This window comes from Ascaphus truei, unplaced genomic scaffold, assembly GCF_040206685.1.
Source record: "Ascaphus truei isolate aAscTru1 unplaced genomic scaffold, aAscTru1.hap1 HAP1_SCAFFOLD_1401, whole genome shotgun sequence".
NCBI classification, from domain to species: domain Eukaryota; kingdom Metazoa; phylum Chordata; class Amphibia; order Anura; family Ascaphidae; genus Ascaphus; species Ascaphus truei.
In genome coordinates, this window is record NW_027454282.1 from 65759 (window position 1) to 88447 (window position 22689).

Here is a 22689-nt window from a genome sequence, read left to right on the forward strand (position 1 = left end):
GCTGAAAATGGGTTATGTAGTCTGTGCTGAAGCAGGGATATCCTGAAAACCTGAGCTGTTGGTGGCCCTTGAGGACTGGAGTTGACCATAGGATGACGTATAAAACCAATCAACTGACAAACAAGTCAGCGTTGCACGCATTTTGCACCGTTCAAGTCAACCATGCATTAGTTTAACACCAAAAGGTAAAATTGTGTGCTGGACGTACATTTTATTTATTATTATTTTTTAAAATGTAGTGAAAATATGGAGAGGGCGCATCACGGTGTACGCAGAGAAGAACAGTCAGAATGAATAAAGTACGTCAAAAATGTTCCAAACTGGGTTGAAATTTATTTTTTAAAACACAACAATGACAAGCAGCCAACACTGCCGGAGGCACAGGCACCGAGACCGGATTCTGCCTTGTAGTGATCTGTATTCTCTTCCTTAAAGAGAGAACATCTTCCTAGGTCTGCTGAGCTCCGGAGCCGGGTGATCTAATGCAGAGTACGTTGGATTTTATGTACCACAACCGGAGCCACGTGAGCTGGTCAAAACGTGATCTCTGCCAGACCTACGGAGAAGAAGAAGATCAGATGCATAAGAGAATGTCTATCGCGCTGTTACAATGCTGCAGCTCCCAGCAAACAGAGCTGCAACACGTTAAGTGGTCCAGTGGCTCCACCTGCAGTATACATGGTGGGATGGGGAGGGTTGGAGTTGCATTGTTGGAAAGAGATGTCTGTGCAATAATAACTTCAGATCAACGCATCATACGCAGGAGGTTTCCTCCCTAAACTCTCTCCAGTTAAAGATCTAGTGCCACTCGACAGTAAAGTGAATTAGTGGTAGAGACATGCTAAATGGGTTAAAATGTTACAAAAAAAAAATTGATGCCATTAATATAGATATAGACCACAGCAAGTTATTAGAGGGCCACTCTGCCGTAAGCTTCTTTACTGGTGTATAGATGGAGTAAGAGGTTATTAGGAGCACACAAGGAAGGCTGCAGCCAGAATGACTGAATCCCTGAACGATTCGGACAACTAAATGAGTATGGCCATGCCCATGGTTAATATTCCACTGCGTTCGCACAAAATACTGCGTTAAGACGCCTTACCCAAGTGTAGTCCATCCTTAGTAGCCCAGCTAATACAGTAGTGCAGTAGTAATTGTTCCAACAGCTCCTTCTCATCTAAGAACTCCAGCTTCTCAATTCTGTGGAACAAACAAGGATAATCAGTCTCCAAATACACTTGCAGGGATCCCAGTAACACCAGAGTTTAGGAATAGCCAGTGAATTAGCAAAGAGACCACTTTATGGCTTTACTTGATATTTGATTAACCAGGGACGCAGTTGTGCACCTTCTAACATCTTCCTGAGGGAGGCCGCAATACACTTTAATCATGTTCCAGGCATCTGCTGCTTCCCAGCCGTTAGACAGCAATCTGTCCATCTGCAAAGAACCGCACCTGAGAAGTCATGCAACATACTTGGTAGGAGGAGCGCTGAAGGTTTGCATGGTTATACACCCCTCAACTGGACTCAACTGAACAATTTAACAGGTAAATGTTTCCCTCTATGATGTACAAACACACAATAGTTGTCCCTATGATGTACATACACACAATAGTTGTCCCTATGATGTACATACACACAATAGTTGTCCCCTAAGAACTTGGACAATTATACCGATTACAAAAAACATGACAGAGGCACCAAGAAACCTAGAACAAGTGTCAACTCCACCTCCACCGTTCCTCTGCGACCGCCTCTAAGCTAAGCAAGATAACGACTGCATTTGTAAATCTTTTTTTTGCCACTTTAAATGGATCAAAAATTATATGAAAAAAAAAAGTGCTTATTAAAGCCAATGTATCGAGATAGTTCTGTCTGCTTCTGCACGGCAAGCAATACGAGAAATGGTTATATCTAGAGAACATTATTATTGGTTAAAGGGAAACGGTTAACGGAGCGGCAACGCCAGTGTTATTATAAAACTTCTCCGCTGCAGAAATTTGCTTCCGTTATTTGAAATTTGTTAAAAGTTTGAGTCGCATTTGCCACTGAATAAAAACACTTTGATTGTAAGCTCTTCGGGGCAGGGACTCATTTTCCTTATATCTACATGTGTGCAGCACTGATTCCTAAATATTACGTCCTGTGTATTAGTGCTGTACCTGGATGGCGCTATATAAATATATACATACGAGAAGAAATATGTGGCCACGTAGCAAGAGAAAATACCAGGAGATAGCAAGAGACACACACACCGATAACACACAAAGTGAAGAACACGCAGAAACATTAACGTATGTACAATACTTGGGATCCCTACATGCACAGCATTCCTTTACCCTTCTTGTATATAAGAACGTATAGGTTACTTGGGTTTACATGGGCTAGTTTCCCAGATGATCAAAGGGCTGCTGATGGCTTATCAAAGTAAAACACTTGGGAACACAAAGGGAATAACAAAAAGGTCAGCTACAGGTATTGATCCGGCGTTTGTAAGAAGGAAAGGGAAACGTGCATCAATTGAGGTCAAACTAGCTGATCAATAGGATAAGTTATACATTCTCCTTCCAGACAATTGCGGGAGGGTTTGCGTTTTATTTCTTGCTCCTCATGTTACATAACCGCGCTCTGAGCTCAGCGCTCGCAATACAGGGCACCAAAACAACGTTCCTCGTCGTCAAATCCTAAAACAAGGTTAGCGACCACGTCACTTATCCAATCATTTTACTACACCTCTTCCAATGATATCTCGATAAAGCCAGAGAAGCGTAGGCTGCTATAAAAAAGGGACTTTAAAGACGTATTTTGATGTATATATGCTAAATGATCTGACCTTGCATTGTATCTGGGGGGGAGGTGTAATATAAAACATACAATACAAAGTGGTCTGACCTGAGATTGTAAGGACTGACAGGCATCTACTCCTGCAAGGTTACACTGTCTTCTCTTAAGGTTCTCCACCATTATCTGTCCAAATCGATCTGCCATGTTCACCTAAGATAGGGGGAGCAGAAACACTTACGAGACACACACACAGATTCGGGGGGTTCTGTATCCTGCCGGTTTCTCGATATACACGCAATTGGCGTCCTGGTTACCAACTAAAATTGATGTCATCTGCCATCAAAGTCTCCTATTCAAGTCAATAATCCTGCATTGTATTCAATACGAGCCGTTTTTGAGCTGGGTGATGATTTAGGAGGGAGCAGGATTATTGCTTCTTGATCAATTCATTACTACAGAATATCTCCTTGTTTTAGCTACATTACAGGAGCAGATGCCCCCCCCCCCTCTCCCTCCCTCCCGGTGTGAAGCAGGGGGTATCCGGAGCGGAACAGAGTTGATTTCAGCTCTGGGGACACCCTGCTTCCCGGGATACCTACCTCCGTAGGTGATTCCAGTAGCAGCTCCGCAGGTTTATATGTCCTGGTCCCACGGGCCAACAGGGAGCCACAAGCGATGACATCACAGCTTCCAATTGGCCCATGTGATGCAGGAGCTTTAAATCCACCATTTTGATAACCCCACATAGCCCAGGCGGAGCTGCTACCAGCACCCCTTACGGAGACATCTCTGCAGCTCCAGATCCCCCCCTGCTTCAATCCTACAAATATAAAAGGAAAGCACGATTGCTTCTTTAAGGATATTTTCTTTCGATTATGTGTATTGTTTAACAATTTACCTACTGTGTCATTTTTTCTAATGGATCTTTACTGTTTGATATGTGGTGTAATAAAAACAATTGCAAAACAACAGCGCTAAATACCAAACAATACTCCAATGTGATAATAGAAAAGTGTGCTAAACTGCAACACGGATACTGATACAACTAAAGAAGACCAGTCCATCGACATGGAGCAGAATCCCTAATGGGAAAGGCAGCTTGGGAAGGCTAAACGGCTCTTCTCACAAAACCAAAAGACAAAAAGTACTTTTCCGCGGATAAATCTGGTGTTTTAGGTATTGAACGTTACATATAACCCAAACTACAAACTGCAATAGGCTCCTAAGGACGAGGGACACATTAGCACTCGTGATGCACATGAAACATCATTTATTAAACACACCACATATCAAAGCGTACTTGGCAGTGAAGAAGTCCTCGTTGACCCCAAACAACTCCACTGGAGAATAGGACAATCCTGCAAAATGGCCTTAGTGCTAGAATGGCACTTTAGCAGCAAATGCGGCTTCTCTGATGTACAAACAGCGCAGTAACGTTCAAACACCTTCAAATCTATTGGATCATATCGAAATTACTCACACTAACAATATTGTTGATGGAGAAGCAATATACGATGTGCAAAGAGGTGATATCAGCTGCTACAGTGCATCAATGGCAACTCTGTGGTGAACCACAAGGAAGAGAAATATGCAATAGTGCAAATCTAAAGACAATTTAATATCGCAAGCGCTAAAGGCCGGCGTCGACGTGTGTTCTGAAGCTGGAATCAAGATGTTTGGTCTCTGCTCTGGTCTCGCTCCAGTCTCCGTGTCGCTCATGGATGACGCCACTTGCTCGTTTCGGCCTCCACACTCGTCTGTGCCATGCTTGGTAGGTGTAACGGATGCTCGCCACAAACCAGGATTGGACCATAGGGCCGAAGTGGGGATAAGGAAACACCGACCTGGAGCTGCGGGTTCCATAGTCATGGGTAGCCAGGTCAGGAGAGAGCAGCGTAGTACTGATCCAGGCAAAGGTCAAGGCAGGCGGCACAGGAGCCATGGCCAGGGTCACAGGCTGGTGTCGGTACCAGGGAAGGCTCAGCAACAGGGTAGGCAGGGTAGGCCTTCGGAAAGAGAAAGCTTCAGCACAGGGAAGGCCTCATGAACAGAGAAGGCTTCAGCACTACGAAGGCCTGAGGAACGGAGGGAAGGCCTCAGGAACAGAATAGGCCACAGGCCAGGCAAAGCAGACGTGCTTGTGACAAGCACAGGTTACAATGATTATGCTCAGCCCCTTCCTGGTGGAACAGGCGGACCCTAAATAGCAAGGAAATTCAATAGGTGCAGAGCTGCAAAGGAAGCAGCAACAAGGCAAGCTGCAACTCAAGTCCAGGAACAGCTGCAGCCACTCACTCAGTCCAGGAAGAAGTTTGCCAGTAACCTCTACAGCCATGTAAGGGCGAGTTCCAGCCAAACCCTGGACTGGAACCCTTACAGTAGGTTAGCTTCGCCCTACGCATTTCGTTTCCTCTCATGGTCACTTCCTCAGGGGTATTGGCGAATCACACTGTAGTCCAGGTATCAATAGTCCCCCTCTAATCATTGCTAATTGCCAATTAATAGGAGTTACAAGTAGAAACTACAAACTATTGTCCTTTTGTTTATATATTTGTATTTAATTTATTTTTATTATGCTAGTGTATTTTATGAATTTTTATGTAATTTAAATGCATGGTAATTGAATATTATTTCTATATGATGAAACATGTATTTTTTAATATGTGTATTAGTAATCATTAGGATCAGCTTAATCCGTTTTCCAGGTGGTTTGTAGATTCTACTTGTAAATCCTATTAATTGGCAATTAACAATGATCAAAGGGGGGCTATTTAAATCGGGACTACATTGTTGCAGCTGATATCACCTCTTTGCAAGTCGTATACTGCGCCTCCATCAACAATATTGTTAGTGCGAGTCATTCCTCTATGAACCAATAGATTTGAAGGTGTTTGTGTGCTTTTTGTGTGTTCTCATCGCCGGAGAAGCCGCATTTGCTGCCAAAGTGCCATTCTAGAGCTAAGGACATTTTGAAGGATTGTCCTATTCTCCAGTGGAGTTGCTTAGCGTCAACGAGGACTTCTTTACTGCCAAGTACTTTTTGATATGTTGTGTGTTTAATAAATGATGTTTCATGTGCATCACGAGTGCTAATGTGTCCCTCGTCCTTGGGAGCCTATTGCAGTTTGTAGTTTGGGTTATATATAAAGTTCAATACCTAAAACACCAGATTTATCCACGGAAAAATAAATCTGATTGCTTTTCACTTCATTTGACAAGCCCGATGCCGGTTCCTGCACCAGATGTGAACCAGTTTAGCACCCAGCTGGCGGATAAATAACCCCACAAGTCAAAGTCATTTTCATTCCTGTGTGGCAGACGGCCGGCTAATTGGGCGATTTATGGGTTTGCTCTTTTACCTGTTCATAGTTTATAAACATGGCTGTGGGAAACTTGTCTGCCGCCCACTTTAATAGACTGGAGGACTGCTCCGAGGTCATATACACCAGCACACACTCGGCAACTAGAAGCGTCGGCAACCTGAAACCCAGAAGATAGCGTTGGGAAGGTCTTACTACGCCAAAACATATGGGGGAAGGCTTGGCGTCATTCATCATCACTTAATCCAGGGGTAACCAACTCCAGTCCTCAAGGGCCACCAACAGGTCAGGTTTTCAGGATATCCTGCTTCAGCACAGGTGGCTGAGCCTCTGATTGTGCCACCTGTGCTGAAGATGGGATATCCTGAAAACCTGACTTGTTGGTGGCCCTTGAGGACTGGAGTTGGCTACTCCTGACAATCAAGAGATAGCTCTAACGCGTGCAAAGTACAACTGATATTTAAAAAAGGTGGAAAAGATTATTATTTGTGGCCAAACCACTATACATACAGGTGCGCTATACAAATATTATGGTATCCAATCCATCCAGACATACTGAAGGAAATGTAAGGTAAGCGATGTGTTGTCTCGCTCTGACAAGGTGTGTTAGATATGTCTGCACAGAGTGTAAGGAGCCTAGGAGTGGAAACGAGGTGGATGTTAACTGGAAAGTCAATGCTACCGACTTCTGCAGAATACATAACAGACACCTTACTGTGCGTCCATGCCAAATTTCAGCAGCTTTTCCTCCATGTCCTGCAGGTTCCTCAGATCTGCCCCTATTATGGAATATCGCGTGGAGTCCAAACTGTGAGCATCTGAATAGAAAATCAAATGGTCAACTCTTTCTGAGTAACATCACCAGCCGAACGTCCTGTGTTAGCTAGGAAAAGATGTGCTTCCATTTCACACGTTATCAGTGTTTTAACCCCAAGACCTATATCGGTAAGGAACCTTAGTTGTTGGCATGCGTGTAATCTTTCTGAAACGGGGTAGGATTACTTATGGCAGCCCTGAAGGAAGTCTGTGCAAACATGATGATGTCGAAGACAACGTACCTTAGAAGCACAAGTGTGACACTTTATATCTTCACATTAAGAAAATAGAACTTTTATTAAAAACAAATCATTCGATCTGGAAAGGTTCTTTGAGAAAAGGTAATGATGTAGCTATAAGGGCCTATATGTTATGTTAACTTTCTTTGATACTACAAGGGCTGTGAAAGGATTCTGCATTGCAGGCCCAAAAATGTCATTAGGACCAAGACAAAACGGCAACAGTGTGAAGTTAATTAGAGAAGGTATTTGAGTCTCTATAAATTTATTGAAATGTTATTTTAACGCTTTCCTTTGGATTATTATTATGACATTAAGAGTCTTCGCTCAGACACTCGTACTAGTGCAGGGGTGGCCAACACCAGTCCTCAATGGCCACCAACAGGTCAGGTTATCCCTGCTTCAGCACAGGTGGCTCAGTCAGAGGCTCAGTGAATAACGGACACCATCCACTGCCTCTGTGTTGTGTTGAACGCTTTGCCTGGTTCACCTTGCTGCCTCTACTCTCATCGCACCCATTTCATACCCACCCCCAGATTACCCGGTCCCCGGAATCTGTCGCTCCCCTCACCACCGCTGATTTGTGCCATGAATGCGAACGAGATGCTTAACCCCTTCCTTACCCGCAAGATAAATTAATGCAGTGGTAGTTTCTCTAAATGGGACATGAGACATTCCGTTAACTGCTTCCCTGCCAGAGGGGACATCCACACATTGGTATAACTCACTATGCTCTAGTCCAGGGGTGCGCAAACTTCCTGCGCTGCGCCCCCTGCCTGGGTCATGCCCCCCTCACCTCTGTGGCTTCAAATGACGCTGCGGGGTAATGTGACATCACGTGACCCGCAACGTCATTTGACGTCACGTCTCCAAGGCAACAGGCGTAATTTGATGCCGCGTTGCCATGGAGACGCGTGACTTTAGCCGGGTAAGTTTAGAGGCCTCACGCTCTCAGCGCGGGGGCCTCTGTGACCGCCGCGCCCCCCCCCCCTCCCAAGAAGAAGTCTTGCGCACCCTGCTCTAGTTCAGGAGTGCGCAAACTGGGGGGGGGGGGGGGCGGGGGTTACCGGTGCTTACAGAGGCCCCACGCTATTTCCCACAACATTTAAATTAAATGCTGTGGGAGCACGCAAGGCCTCTGTAACTTTCTTACCTGCTCTCCGGCATCGCGTCCCCACGGCAACGCAGCGTCAAATGGCAACGTGACGCTGCCCATGCCAGAGAGCAGGTAAGAGGGAAAGGTGGGGGGCCAAGCAGGCAGGGGGCACAAACAGAAAAGTTTGCGCACCCCTGCCCTAGTTCAGGAATAGCCAACTACAGTCCTCAAGGGCCACCAACAGGTTAGGTTTTAAAGGATATCCCTGCTTCAGCACAGGTTGCTCAACTGATGGAGCCACCTGTGCTGAAGCAGGGACCGGTTGGTGGCCCTGGACTAGAGTTGGCTATTCCTGCACAACAATGACACGCCCGGCACATCCTCTGGCGAGGTACAACAAAGAAAAAAAACACAACATATAAATCAATTCCCATTTCAGCTATGTTTAGGCATGTGTCGCCCATAGCCATAGATGGAAGAGATACGAAGCTCCTGTCTGCGAATGGAGCTACAAGAAGGATTTTGAGAGGCCAATGCCTTTTTGGGCCGAAATTCCGCAGCTTGAAACGTATGAGCACACACCGCAGGAGGGGAGCGGGGGTTATACAGGAGACTGGACAAAAGCAGGTGGCCTTGGATAGCCAGGCGAAAGGTGCAAATCTTTATGATGCGTCTATTTAGGAAGACCAATAAGTGTTAAATCTCCAGGTTTATGAGAAGTAATGAGCGGTGAGAGAGTAAGTGCACTGCACTTTTATTGAGCAATAGGAATGTAACAGAGCAGCAGGAATATATCAGACATTATAAAGCAGCGATCCATCATGATGATTTTATTTTATTATTCTCTCCCCCCCCCCACACACACATCCTCCCTGAGGGGTTCCCAGAAGCTGAAATATGCAATTTCAGCTCCCGGGAAAGTAAAGCATCACAGTCCCAAACATAATTTCGGTTTGTACCTCGTGTCACACGAGCCAATAGGAAGCGGCAATGTCATCGGTCGCAGCTTCCTATTGGCCCGCATGACATGGGGGCTTTCATTCCAGGAAGTACCGGTACTACCTCCACCAGTGAGTATCGGAGGAAACCGGTGGTCCGAATACACACAGGCATTAAAAAACGAGTTGCGGGGGGGGGGGGGGGGAGGGGAGGGTCTGCTTTAAAAGGGAGCATATAGCCAGGGTAATTAACCCCTTATTAACCAATTTGGTCTAAGATCATTATGTAATAATTTTTGAACCCAGAGTACTCTTCAAAGTCAGTAGGATTAAGAGCCTGCCCTGTACTATACTTTTGGGATTGGTTGGCATTTTGGCAATAATTAAGAGCAATTATAAACAAATGATTTGAACTTGCCTATTAACAGAGACTCCCCAGCGTGGGTTTCCATTATCGGCTTGGACAGGGGAAGTTTAGATCTGTTGAGAATTGAAAATGAAAAAAGTTAAATACCAACCACCTGAATAAAACAAATATACCATGCCTGCCGCTTACAACTTTACCTAAATTACATATTTCCCTCGTGGCATCCAGGTCTCCGTACGTGACGGTGACACCGACCACCTACCAACCTCAGACGTAGGCCGAGTCCATGCTGCCGAAGACCGCGCGGCGTGATCACGTTGCCTTAAGGCATTAATCACAACAGCAGGAGGGCGCGCAATGCACCTGGAATCAGTTGAAACCGATTTCTCGGCACGACGGGCAGGTCACCTGAGCGTTTCGCCCAATGAGGGCATACCAGCTCCGTCACGTCACAGACACGACCCCCAACGGCGCATCTAGCATGTCCGAAAGACACAGCCGCTTCACGCGGGTGATGTCACGGATGCGCAGGCGAAGGATGTATGGACCTGGCCTTACACATCGCTCAAAAGGGAAAACAAAGCAGTCTGGCGCAAGATAGCCCTTCCCATAATAGGTGCACTCCATGTGTGTGGTAAAAAGATTAATTACTGTACTTTATGGCGGTTATGCTGCAATAGTGCCGATTGGGGTACTATTGCATAGAAACTCCCAACCACTCCATAGGGAGTTTCCACACAATAGTGCCCCGATCAGCACAATCACAGATTAATGAATAATCACCTATGTCTGAGAAAGAGAAAAAAAAAGAACGAAAAAAAAAAAAAGTATCTACAATTTTCTGCAGATGACCTACAGTATAGCCACCAAAAAGTCTAACACTCATATAGTCTTTAATACTTCTAAGATGCAATGAAATGCAATTTGGAGGTTTCCTGGCAGTGACCAAACAGAGAGCCTCAGTATGGCGGGGTACACTTCCGTAAATCCCAATACAGACAGACCCGTTCCCAAATAACCTAAACAATGTATTCTCCAATCCAGGAGGTAAAACTTGCCACAAACCCAAGACAGGCACCCAGTGACTTACTTAATATTGTACAACTTTCTCGCAACTATCGTAGGAAAGTCCACCTCGAAATATTTTTTCGGGAGAAGATTTTCATCCTGCAGACATTTTTTTCAAAATGTTAAATATAATACAAGTAAATAAAAGAGAAGATCGTGACTGTGAAAGCCTTGCGCGGATTAGTCACAGAGGCACCATACAGAAATAATGCAGTGTATTTCTATATTCCGTTTGCTTACATTCACAACAGAATGACAGTATTTCCAGGAAAATATTTGAAACCACCATTTAAGAGCCATTTTTTAGCGTTCATTCTATGGGCTGGATGTGCAGCTCAGTATTACTGTCACAGCCTTTGAGGCAGGTGAACGGGTTCCAATCCCACTATGTCGCCTCTTTATCACCCTGGGCCCCCAGCACTAAAATCAGATTGTAAATTCTCATTGTGCCTGCAAACTTTTATGCACAGAGCTGGGTACACTGACAGACCTAAAATATATACACTGCGCTCAAACTATGAAACAGATCTGCCATGGCAAACAGTGTGTGCAGGTAGCATTTGGTGCCCTCTTGTTGCGCTGGGCTGAATTACATCGCCAGACTGATTTAGAGCAGTGATTCCAAAAGGTATCGGCAAAACACACCTGTAATGGCGGATCCCAAGCAGTGTAGAGGGTTCCTGAGCCTGTGTAGGGACTGAGCTTTTAGGCCCCTAACTGCACATTAGCGTGGGGGGAATAGCTGTCACAACAGGAGCTTCCAAAGTCGATCCCCACAATGCTTTGCATCCGCAGCCGCAAGGCATTGTGGGGCGTGACTTTGGATGCTCCAGCATTGAGTCACAGCTATACCCCCATTCTGCCTGCATGCACTGAGGGGCATTTTGGGGGGGGAGGATTATTAAGCACATTTCCCCCCCCCACGCGCTCAGGACATTATACTGCCTTGGATCGGTCACACAGTTTTGGCCGCAACAGTCTGATATGTCAGCAATAAGATTCATTAGGGGGTTGGAGGAACAAATACTTTCTAGCCGAGGGTGCACAACGTCATAAAGGTTGGGAACCACCAATTTAGCAGATACCTTTAATCTCCAGAAAGTTGTGTCCAGACCAGCGCCGAGATTTATAATTTGACAGTTGCCCTCCGTCCTCCTCAAGAAGGCGTCGAGCAGCAGGTTCACCCCATGAACACGGGCATAGTATCCTAACAACCAAGACAAGAGAGGAAAAGATCACGGCAAACGTCAACGCCAAAGAACTAGGACACTTTCCTGGAGGTCCAGAAATCTGTTGGACAGACATTGAAACACTCAACTGAGATATTAACTTTCACTCTGAGGACAAAGCGCTGAAGAGCGCGAGACGCATCAGAGTAATTTCTGCCCTTGCCACACTCCATGATGTCACCCAATTAATAATTTGTTTTTATCACATATTTTTTCCGTGCTTGGCCCTATCATTTCGCGCAGTGTGCCACTTTTTTTCTCTCCATTGTTTGGAATGTTTCCTCAACTGAGAAAAATCTTTTTCCAGAAAAGAAATGTTTTTTTTTTTAAATTTGTTTTAATAAAAAGCAGCAACAACGACCTTCAGAAAAACCAAGATTGAAACGTCAGTTTCATAAGACCTCTGGTTGATGACACACAGAAGAAAAAGGAAGTAGATCAAAAGACCTACAACAACAACGCAGCACACCTCACAAAAAGCCATGCGTCATGTGTTCATTCACTGCGGTGAGCAAAGAAGCAACACTGTACCTGGCTGGGATATTGCCTGTACTTGAATGATTGTGCCATTATACTGTACATGCAAACATTTAACTAGATCTTGCAAAAGCAACAGGACATAGATATGAAATATGTCAAGTGTCATTTTATTGGTCATTTATTACAAGCGAGAACATTAGGAAGCGTTCTGGTGACTGCGCTTGTGTGTTTCATAGCAGAGGAACTGGTTTCTTTTATTTTGTAAACATTAAAATAACAATGCACACGGCCCTTATTTCTTTCCGCCAGCCGAAAGAAGACTGTTCATTTGTATTTATATACAGCAGATGTGCTATAACTGCGGGATTTTGGCACCCTCGCGGACTTGCCTCTGTTTATCTCCGGCGCTTTCCGTTCTTTTGCCTGTCTCACGAAATATTGAATATACGGATCCTTCCAGTACCCAATGCTCACTGCAAACCTGCAAGAATTAGTAGTAGTAAGGAAACTGTCATACCAGCCTTTGGACCTCAATCTGGGTGTGTGTGTGTGTGTATGGGTATGTGTGTATGGGGGGGGGGTGGGTGTGTATGGGGGGGGTGGGTGTGTATGGGGGGGGTGGGTGTGTATGGGGGGGTGGGTGTGTATGGGGAGGTTGGGTGTATGGGGGGAGGTGGGTGTATGGGGGGAGGTGGGTGTATGGGGGGAGGTGGGTGTATGGGGGGGGTGTATGGGGGGGGGGGGGGGGTGTATGGGGGGGTGGGGGTATGGGGTGGGTGTGTATGGGGGGTGGGTGGGTGTATGGGGGGTGGGTGGGTGTATGGGGGGTGGGTGGGTGTATGGGGGGGGGGTGGGTGGGTGTATGGGGGGGGGTGGGTGGGTGTATGGGGGGGGGTGGGTGGGTGTATGGGGGGGGTGGGTGTATGGGGGGTGGGTGGGTGTATGGGGGGGGTGGGTGTATGGGGGGTGGGTGGGTGTATGGGGGGGGGTGGGTGGGTGTATGGGGGGGGGTGGGTGGGTGTATGGGGGGGTGGGTGGGTGTATGGGGGGTGGGTGGGTGTATGGGGGGTGGGTGGGTGTATGGGGGGTCGGTGGGTGAGTATGGGGGGGTGTGAGTGTATGGGGGTGTGTGTATGGGGGTGTGTGTATGGGGGTGTGTGTATGGGGGTGTGTGTATGGGGGGGGTGTATGGGGGGGTGTATGGGGGGACTATATGGGGGGGGTGTGTATGGGGTGTATGGGGGTGTGTGGTGTGTATGGGGGTGTGTGGTGTGTATGGGGGTGTGTGGTGTGTATGGGGGTGTGTGGTGTGTATGGGGGTGTGTGTATGGGGGTGTGTGTGTATGGGTGTGTGTGTATGGGGGTGTGTGTGTATGGGGGGGTGTATGGGGGGGTGTATGGGGGGGTGTATGGGGGGGTGAGGGAGAGAGATGGAGGGGGGAGATGAGGTAGCGGGGGGGGGTGTTTATAGAGCTGCATGCTTGTTAAAAGGATACTTCTAACGATAAAACATACATTGATATTATATGCAGTACTACATATGTATTATTGACAGATGTAATACGGAATCAGACATGCCCACCCTGTCCCCTCAAGTCCTTCTCCCCCTTCTGTCCTCTCCCACTCCCTTCACTGTGTTCCCTTCCTGTCCCCTCTCCTTTCACTGTGTCCCCCGCCCGTCACTGTCCCCTTCCTGTCCCTCTCCCCCCTCCTTTCACTGTGTCCCCCCCCCCACCTGTCACTGTGTCCCCGTCACGGTGTCCCTCCCACTGCTGTCTCTGTGTCCCCCTCCCGTCACTGTCTCCCCCTCCCGTCACTGTGTCCCTCCCCCTCCTCTCTGTGTCCCCTCCTGTCACGGTGTCCCCCTCCTGTCACGGTGTCCCCCTCCTGTCACGGTGTCCCCCTCCTTTCCCTGTGTCCCCCTCCTGTCACGGTGTCCCCCTCCTGTCACGGTGTCCCCCTCCTGTCACGGTGTCCCCCTCCTGTCACGGTGTCCCCCTCCTTTCCCTGTGTCCCCCTCCAGGCCTCCTCTCTCACCTCTTGCAGATGGACGCATCGTCACAGGTTCCCCTCACAGCCTCGTCCGCAGTATCGGAGTCGGCCCCGGCCCCGCGGGACATTGTGCTGCTGCCGCTGCGCTCACATGCGAAATGTCACAGCGCCCACGGTTTGTTGACGTGCTGCTGCTCGCGCTGGCCTCACTGCCTCGCCATTGGCTAGCTGGGCCTGGCACGGGGGCCACCCATTGGCCGTCAAATAAGCCCCGCCTCTTCACAGTTCGGAGCGCCCTGCGATTGGCTAGAAAGAGTGTGACGTTACAGGTCAGGGCTGTCATCTTGGCGTAGGATATGCATGGACCAGGAGGGTGACGCTCTTCCCCGCCATCTTTGATTTGGGCAATAGTAAACCTGGAGGACCTTTGAGAAAATAGAATAAGGGAAAACAATGACAAATGTAATCCCCAGCGGAGGCCTGAGAGGAGGTGCTCAGGGAGTACAGACACAGATCATAAACAACACCAAGTGTGCAGCAGGGGAACCTGGTGATTCCCAGGGTCAGCTCCTTGTGACCTTGGGCAAGTCACTTTATCTCCCTGTGCCTCAGGAACCAAAAACATAGAGTGTAAGCTCTACGGCTGTGTCTGTAACATTGCTATGTGCTGCGTACCGTGCGCTATGCTGTAATTGTCATGCGCTTTGCATCCTGCTGGGAGAGAAGCGCCATATGAAATGAAGTTGTTGTTATTATAAAACACAGGCACAATGACGGCCAAGTGGTTAAAATGGGAGTGTCTGTTCTAATGCAAAAGGAACAAAATACACATAGATATATTTATGTGTGGGTGTACAGCAGGGGCACGCAAACTGTTTTGCTGCCTGCTCTCTGTTCTGAGCCCCCCTCCTTACCTCGCGCAGCGCCAAATGACGCCACGGGGTCACGTTACCCGCAGCGTCATTTGACGTGTGTGACGTCACGTCACATGACCCCGCGGCATAAAATTTTACGCCGCGTTGCCATGGACATGAGTGACACCGGCAGAGTTCAGGTAAGTTTTAAAGTTGCAGGGGCCTCACGTGATCCCCCGGCATTTAATTTAAATGCCTCGGGGAAGAGTGCGAGGCCTCTGGAACTGCCCGCGTCCCCCAGAAAAATCCAGTGCCCCCCCCCCCCCACTTTGCGCACCGCTGGTGTACAGTGTATATATATATATATATATATATATGAAACACAGACAGAGCTCAGTGCACTTCCAGTGAAACTTATACACGTTACAGTGCCTAAATATATATGTATAGATATCTATTAAATAAAATGGTCTTTTAGTTTAACATTTTGGCCAAAGTGTTGTAAGCCCCTGAGCCACTACACGGCAGACCACATCTCAAGGGTCCCTAACACTAATATAAATTCTTAATAACCTGTGCATTACCAGGAAGAATGATTTATAATAAATATGTCAAAAATGTTGACAGATTTATTATAAATCATTCTTCCTGTTATTACACAGGTTATTAAGAATTTATATTAGTGTTAGGGACCCTTGAGATGTGGTCTGCCGTGTAGTGGCTCAGGGGCTTACAACACTTTGGCCAAAATGTTAATCTAAAAGACCATTTTATTTAATAGATATCTATACATATATATTTAGGCACTGTAACGTGTATAAGTTTCACTGGATGTGCACTGAGCTTTGTCTGTGTTTCACGTTCTGTCTCTGGTTTTAAATATATATTGCCATGCTCAGTAGCACTCCTCTGTGGCACTTATATGCTTATATATGTTGTGGTTATTTTTGGGGGTTCAATATGAGCTTGTAGGTGTCCTGTATATTTTTCAGTATATATATATATATATGTAAGAAAAACAGCAAGCACTCCAACGTTGTAATCCAAATAAGCCTTGTGCTAGTCCCATAAATAATGCAAAGAGTACGTTACCATCCAGCAGGGCAGCAGAACAGCAAAGAGAGACAGCACTCAGAGGTAAGTGTACAAAGAATTGTATTGTAACAGACACAAAAATCCGACGTTTCGATCCCACAGAGGGATCTTCTTCCTTTCTGCATTTCACAACTTAAGCTTATAGGGGACCATGTTAGATGGTTTTGAAGCGAAAGGTGGCACTGTGCTCATTTGAATGTCATTTCCCAGAATCCCTTGCTGCAGTAGAAGCGCTGTGTGCAGGGTGATAATGGTGAAAGGCGGGGTTGCAGACCTGTCTAAGACATGCAAATGAGCACACAGTAATATTTCCATTTGCTATATGCTTTACTGTGGAGGGTTTTTGTCACTTTTTTTACCCACCATAACGTGTGTGTGTGTTCTCACCAGTGATCTCTAAGGCCATGCAAGGCGCGCGCCTGCAGCAGAGGCAGAACCACTCACGTGACCCGGCGGAAAATCGGCTGCACTGTCGCCCCCGCAGGCGCACTCTATGGCCATCCTCATTGAGGCACGGCCTTTTGTTCGCGCTGCACGCGCCATCACACTAAACATGAACGCGGCCTAAAGTGGCATCACCCCCCTCAAACGTACGATCTTAAGAGGTTGGGGGGGGATTAGTGTGTGTATCTGTGAGGGAGAGTTTCTCAGGAAGCTGAGCTATCAATTTCTGGGTGCTAAGTATGTGGTTCTAGGATGTAAGTTAAAAAAGTCTGGGAAGTGCTGGATAGGCCTCCTTGAAAAGTGTGTTGTTAGGGAACCTTTAAATATATGTATGGTAGGGGAGGGCTTGATCGTGCGTGGTAGAGAAATACAGAGTCGGAGTGCAGCACCGGAGATGTCTCGGAGGCGGGGTTGAGACGAAGAAATGAGAGAGGTGGTGGTTCTCAACTCTAGTCCACCTACAGGTCAGGTTTTGAGGATATCCCTGCTTCAGCACAGGTGACCCAATAGGTGGCGCAATCAGTGGCTCAGTCGAAGATTGAGCTACTGATTGAGCCACCTATGCTGAAGCAGGGACTGATAGTCAGTCACCTGTGCTGAAGCTTTGATACCCCTGAAAACCTAACCTTTGGGGTGGGTCTTGAGGACGGGAGTTGGTCCTCTTCTGCTGCACTGACAGCCATTTAGTGAACCCCCGAGCGAATCTTCGCTTATCAATTGGCAACTTAGCTAATTACTTATCATTGTGTGGATTGTATTGATTCACATATTAAAGGGAGGGGGGGGGGGGGTTGGGAAGGACAGCTTGGACTGCTGCTTTAACTTCACGCCAGGCTATTTTTTCAGTGTACTAGTTCGTCCGATGCTAGTTTCAGTCACTAGATGGAGCCTCTTACATATGTCTTCTTTCCAGGCTCAAACACACATCGTTTGCAGGTAAAGTTGGAAAAACAATGGAATGCGGGTGTGTAACTTTAAACCTGCTGGCAGAGCCAAAGTCATATGCAAGGCCTGTTCTCAGGGCTATTATTTAAATGTCTAGGGACAGGGGAATTTCTCTCACATTTAGGACTGTTGAAATTGACCTTTTGTCCAACATTGAACTGCAGACTATTACAGTCTTCTCTGCTCGCAAAGAGGGGTTTTATTTATTTATTTATAAAATATTTTACCAGGAAGTAATACATTGAGAGTTACCTCTCGTTTTCAAGTATGTCCTGGGCACAGAGTAAAACAAATAATACATGGTTACAAATACAGTTACATAAATGAGCAGGGTATACATTATATACAAGACATTGCGTGCACAGTTAAAGAAAATATATATTATGGGCGTATGAAACAGTTACAGACCAGGTTAAAATGTGAGACAGTTATAATGTTATAATGCTGTATGTCATTTCAGGCCCGCTGACTGCTCTTCCAGGGCCCTGTACAGAATGTTTGACCTGGGCTCCGGGTAGGTCAAGGTGGGTACGGGAAAGGAAGGGTGCTGATTCTTAACTGGGAGGGGTTGGGGGGACTTTAGTGTGCAAAAAGTTAGGACGCAGAAGTGGGGCCCGAATTCTGGGCGGGCCTAACGTCTGGTATTGGCCGGACTCTTTGGACCGCAGAGACACTTGTCCCGGCTCTCCCTTCCTGTCGGTGGCCCTGTGTCATTTTGCAAAGTTCGGAGTACAACATAACCGCGATATAAGAATAAATACTATTAATAAGGGTGGGCACTTTAACTCGTGTTTTGGTTTTGTTTCATGTTTTGGTTTTGCCTAAACTCACTTGGTTTTGGTGTTTTGATATGTAAAAAAATAATGATGAAAAAAAACTTTTAGAAGGTCTGTCAAGCTTTTTTTTAAAAAAAAAAAAAAAAAAAAAAGCTTTTTGCAATCGTTTCTGGGATTTTCCCCCCGAAAAGTTCGACACAAGCAAAATAATTCTAAATAAAAACTATAAAAAAATGAACAATCCAATGATGAGCCTGAATTCGAAATAATCATGCTACAAATTGTAGGTAATCTCTGGCTTGCTAAACTGGCCCACCTAAAGAAGGTTTGGAAAAAAAACTGGTACGCTGTAAACCATCGTTGGGTCAGTAAAAGGTATCATACGCCCTATTTTTCCTTCCTTCTGTTTTTTTTTTTTTTAACAAATGATGTTTATGTAATGGGTGGAATATTACCTGTGCTAACAGATTATTGCTTTTCTATACCTAAAGCAGAAGCTGCTACAAGAGAAAATTATCATTTGTTTATTGACATCCCCTCTATTTTTGCCATCAGCAACAAATATAATTTTACAGTTTATTAGATCATAAAGCTAATATGAATGTTTGCATGGAGTTTCCATTAACATAGATAGATAGATGTAAAGATAAATAGAAACATAGGTAGATAAATGATAGATAGATGATAGTTTATCATTTTACAGTTCACGTTAGATCACAATGCCAATATGAATGTTTGCATGGAGTTTGCATAACAATGTATTATAATAAATCACATTGTTTATTAGATAGATACATAGATGGATGGAAAGATAAATACGGTAGATAGATCATTCACACCAACGTGCTGTTTTGTCCCTGTTTTTAAGCATGCATTGAGATGGTAAACACACCTTTTTATATAACAAGGTTGCGAGTCACCATCTACATTTAGGTTTAGCGAGTCTTGCTTCTGTCACAAACACCACCTCCTGTGTCACATTGACCTACAAGGCAGGTACAGCAATTACTTCCTGCATGGGAGAACAAAGACACTTCCTATACAGAGACTGGAACACAGGTGAACTGCTCAGGGACACTGCCTGTCTTTAAACTAGGAAAACAAAAGTCATTCTGCAGGCTGGGATCAAAATGTGAAAATGGCATGAGCCATACAAACCAGCACATTAAATAGTAGGAATTAACTGATGACCTATCCTTTAATGCATATAAATGTGTACAGTGCCAACTGCTTGGCCTTATTCCATGTTGGCTCTTCTTTCAATAGCACTTTCACACACACTCAACAGGACATCGTAATATTTGCTGCTGAGCTTCAGTTTAGATCTTGAGCAGAAGGTGGTAAATCCCAATGCATTTCACGATCGGGAGAAATATCGGCGCACGCTGACTGGATACACTTCAAAGCACGTTCAAAATGAAACACCTACAATTCAGAGATAAAATATAGCAATTTTCGTATATATTGAAAGAATCCAAATGCAGAACACTGGTCTATATCAGGGATGCTCAAGTCCAGTCCTCAAGCCCCCTTAACAGGTCAGGTTTTCAGGATATCCCTGCTTCGCACAGGTTGCTCAAGTAGTCCCTGCTGAGCCTCTCTGAATGAGCCACCTGTGCTTAAGCTGGGATATCCTTCAAACCTGACCTGTTGGGGAGGAGGCTTGAGGACTGGCGTTGAGCACCCCATGTCTATATCATGGAATGTTTACTCTGGAAATGGAACCCTGTCTGTCAGGCTTTTTTTTTATCGCTGATGAGACACGTTTGGGTGTCAGTGGAATCCCAGAGGCGTGTTCAGTGCACTGTAAGAGTGGCCTATTACATTGTACATGTTTTATTGTCTAGTCAAAAGAATACTGTACAGTAATACAGAGCCATAATAGACACATTACACATTTTAAAGCATGTTTAATCATCTTTAAGTAAATGCTTTCTCACAGTATCCCTTCTTAGTATGGTCTATAACATTTTGGAATATATATAAAAGATGTTTTACTTTCTTTTATTATAACATAAATTCATCCTAAAAGTTTGGAAAGCGCGCAGAAAAGATCTCTTCAGTTTGACAGACGTGTTAACAATTCCTACACACACCAGGACTGCTTATTTTAATTTTTCTCACGTCTTTTCCCTATTGTGTCGGGCTGCGTCCGCTGTCATATGTTTGTGTGCTATTGACCCCCCTCTCACCTTGTACTGCGCTACGGGATTATGTTGGCGACATACAACTAAAAGATAATAATAAATGATGATGCACCCATGAATGAAGCGGAAGCAAACGATGAAGCCTCACTAATTCTCAGTGAGTCTCACTGAACCAGTGTCACTCAACTTCGTTGATCAGACCCCACTGATGTAAATGGGGGTTTTCCATGGTACAGCACTGGGTCGGTGCTATTCACACTTCATAGAACAAGGGCCATAGCATTTCTCAAGCCAGAACTTTTTCACCTTCTGGGGTCTACAGAAGTTGAGTTGTATGCACAGAAATAATTAATACAGGATTTGCAGTCTAGTGTGGGAGGGGGAGGCTGGGGCAACAAAGGGAGGGGGAGGGAGGCTGAGGCGGGATGGGAAGAAGAGGCAGGGATAGAGAGGGTGGAGAAGCTGGAATAAAGGGGAAGGGAGGAGTAATTGGGAGAGGAAATGCTGAGGGAGGAATGGGTGGCTGGAGGACAGGGCAGTGGGAGTGGCTGGAGGACAGGGGGAGTGGCTGGGGAGGACAGGGGGGAGCAGGAGTGGCTGGGGGGGACAGTGGGAGTGGCTGGGGGACAGGGGGAGTGGCTGGGGGGAGCAGGAGTGGCTGGGGAGGACAGTGGGAGTGGCTGGGGAGGTCAGGGGGAGTGACGGGCGGACAGGGGGAGTGGCTGGGGAGGTCAGGGGGAGTGGCTGGGGATGAGGGGCGGGGAGTGGCTGGGGAAGGACAGGAGGGATGAGGGGCTGGGGGGAGAACGGGGGAGGAAGGACTTGGAGGCACAGTGGGGGTGGCTTGGGAGGGGGAGAGGGAGTGGCTGGGGAACATGGCTAGGTGAGAAGTGGGCGTGACCGAAGTATCGGTAGCCCGGCTGTGTGTATGTAGCTGGGAGAGGAGTGGGCGGGGCTGGGAGAGGAGTAGGCGGGGCTGGGAGAGAGAGGGGGCGGGGGCGGGGAGAGGAGTGGGCGGGAGTAGCCCGGCTGTGTGTGTAGCTGGGAGAGGAGTGGGCGGGGCTGGGAGTGGAGTGGGCGGGAAGCTCTCGGTAGCCCGGCTGTGTGTGTAGCTGGGAGAGGAGTGTGGGCGGGGCTGGGAGAGGAGGTGGGCGGGAAGCTCTCGGTAGCCCGGCTGTGTGTGTGTAGCTGGGAGAGGAGTGGGCGGGGCTGGGAGGAGGAGTGGGCGGGGCTGGGAGAGGAAGTGGGCGGGAAGCTCTCGGTAGCCCGGCTGTGTGTGTGTAGCTGGAGAGGAGTGGGCGGGGTCTGGGAGAGGAGTGGGCGGGAAGCTCTCGGTAGCCCGGCTGTGTGTGTGTAGCTGGGAGAGGAGTGGGCGGGGCTGGGAGAGGAAGTGGGCGGGAAGCTCTCGGCAGCCCGGCTGTGTGTGTGTGTAGCTGGGAGAGGAGTGGGTGGCGGGGCTGGGAGAGGAGTGGGCGGGGGCTGGGGAGAGGAGTGGGCGGGGGCTGGGAGAGGAGTGGGCGGGGGCTGGGAGAGGAGTGGGCGGGAAGCTCTCGGTAGCCCGGCTGTGTGTGTGTGTAGCTGGGAGGTGCCGGTATTTCCCACTCCGGAGCCCCGGCTGTGTGACGGGCCCCCCCCCCCATGGATTAGTCGGAAGGGGTCGGGGGTAGGAAGCTTGGATCCCTCAGGCACAGGAGGAGGGAAGCGGCGGCATCATGAAGAAACAGTTCAATCGGATGCGGCAGCTGGCCAACCAGACCGTGGGCAGGCGAGTGTCGTCGGGGCGCGGGATACTGGGGGGGGGCTCAGAGAGGGGTTCGCAGGGTACAGAACCCCCACGGTTCCTGTTTCCCTCTCCTCCTTAGGAGATTCTCCCATGTAACTCTGTTCTGGTTGTTGTTACTTTATCTGACTCGTCTGTCTCTATATGCCTACTTTGTGACTACAGTACTCCCCTTCTCTCTGCTGCCCCCTTCTCTCTGCTGCCCCCCTCCCTACCCCTTCTCTCTGCTGCTCCCCCCCTCCCTACCCCTTCTCTCTGCTGCCTGCCCCCCTCCCTACCTCCTTCTCTCTGCTGCCCCCCTCCCTACCCCTTCTCTCT

General features: G+C 47.3%; 1 protein-coding gene across 4 annotated transcripts; it reads right to left on the minus strand.

The window, feature by feature from the left end:
* Nucleotides 1–309: 309 nt before the first annotated feature.
* Nucleotides 310–14564, minus strand: LCMT1 (leucine carboxyl methyltransferase 1). Of its 4 annotated transcripts, none has more exons than XR_012791153.1 (11): nt 14376–14564; nt 12728–12819; nt 11715–11836; nt 10652–10728; nt 9613–9674; nt 6821–6923; nt 6145–6265; nt 2894–2995; nt 1313–1439; nt 1103–1200; nt 310–556 (listed from the first exon to the last, which is right to left on the minus strand). XR_012791153.1 is itself a non-coding variant. In XM_075581549.1 (11 exons), exons 1-11 carry the CDS (start codon nt 14456–14458, stop codon nt 534–536), a joined length of 975 nt encoding a protein of 324 aa, XP_075437664.1. In that variant the 5' UTR covers nt 14459–14561; the 3' UTR covers nt 310–533. The 4 variants fall into 4 exon arrangements, 1 of the variants encoding a protein (XP_075437664.1); XM_075581549.1 differs by having other exon boundaries at nt 1348–1439; nt 14376–14561; XR_012791154.1 differs by lacking the exon at nt 310–556 and having other exon boundaries at nt 1348–1455.
* Nucleotides 14565–22689: the final 8125 nt, after the last annotated feature.

Bases quoted from the DNA above. Each gene is read 5' to 3' on its own strand.
- LCMT1 (XM_075581549.1), bottom strand. From the start codon at position 14,458: ATGTCCCGCGGGGCCGGGGCCGACTCCGATACTGCGGACGAGGCTGTG. The intron at 6,924-9,612 runs GCAAGTTCAAAT...TTTTCTATTCAG, and splicing joins TGGGGAGTCTCTGTTAATAG to ATGCTCACAGTTTGGACTCC. The intron at 2,996-6,144 runs GTAAAAGAGCAA...CCCCTATCTTAG, and splicing joins TGTTTATAAACTATGAACAG to GTGAACATGGCAGATCGATT.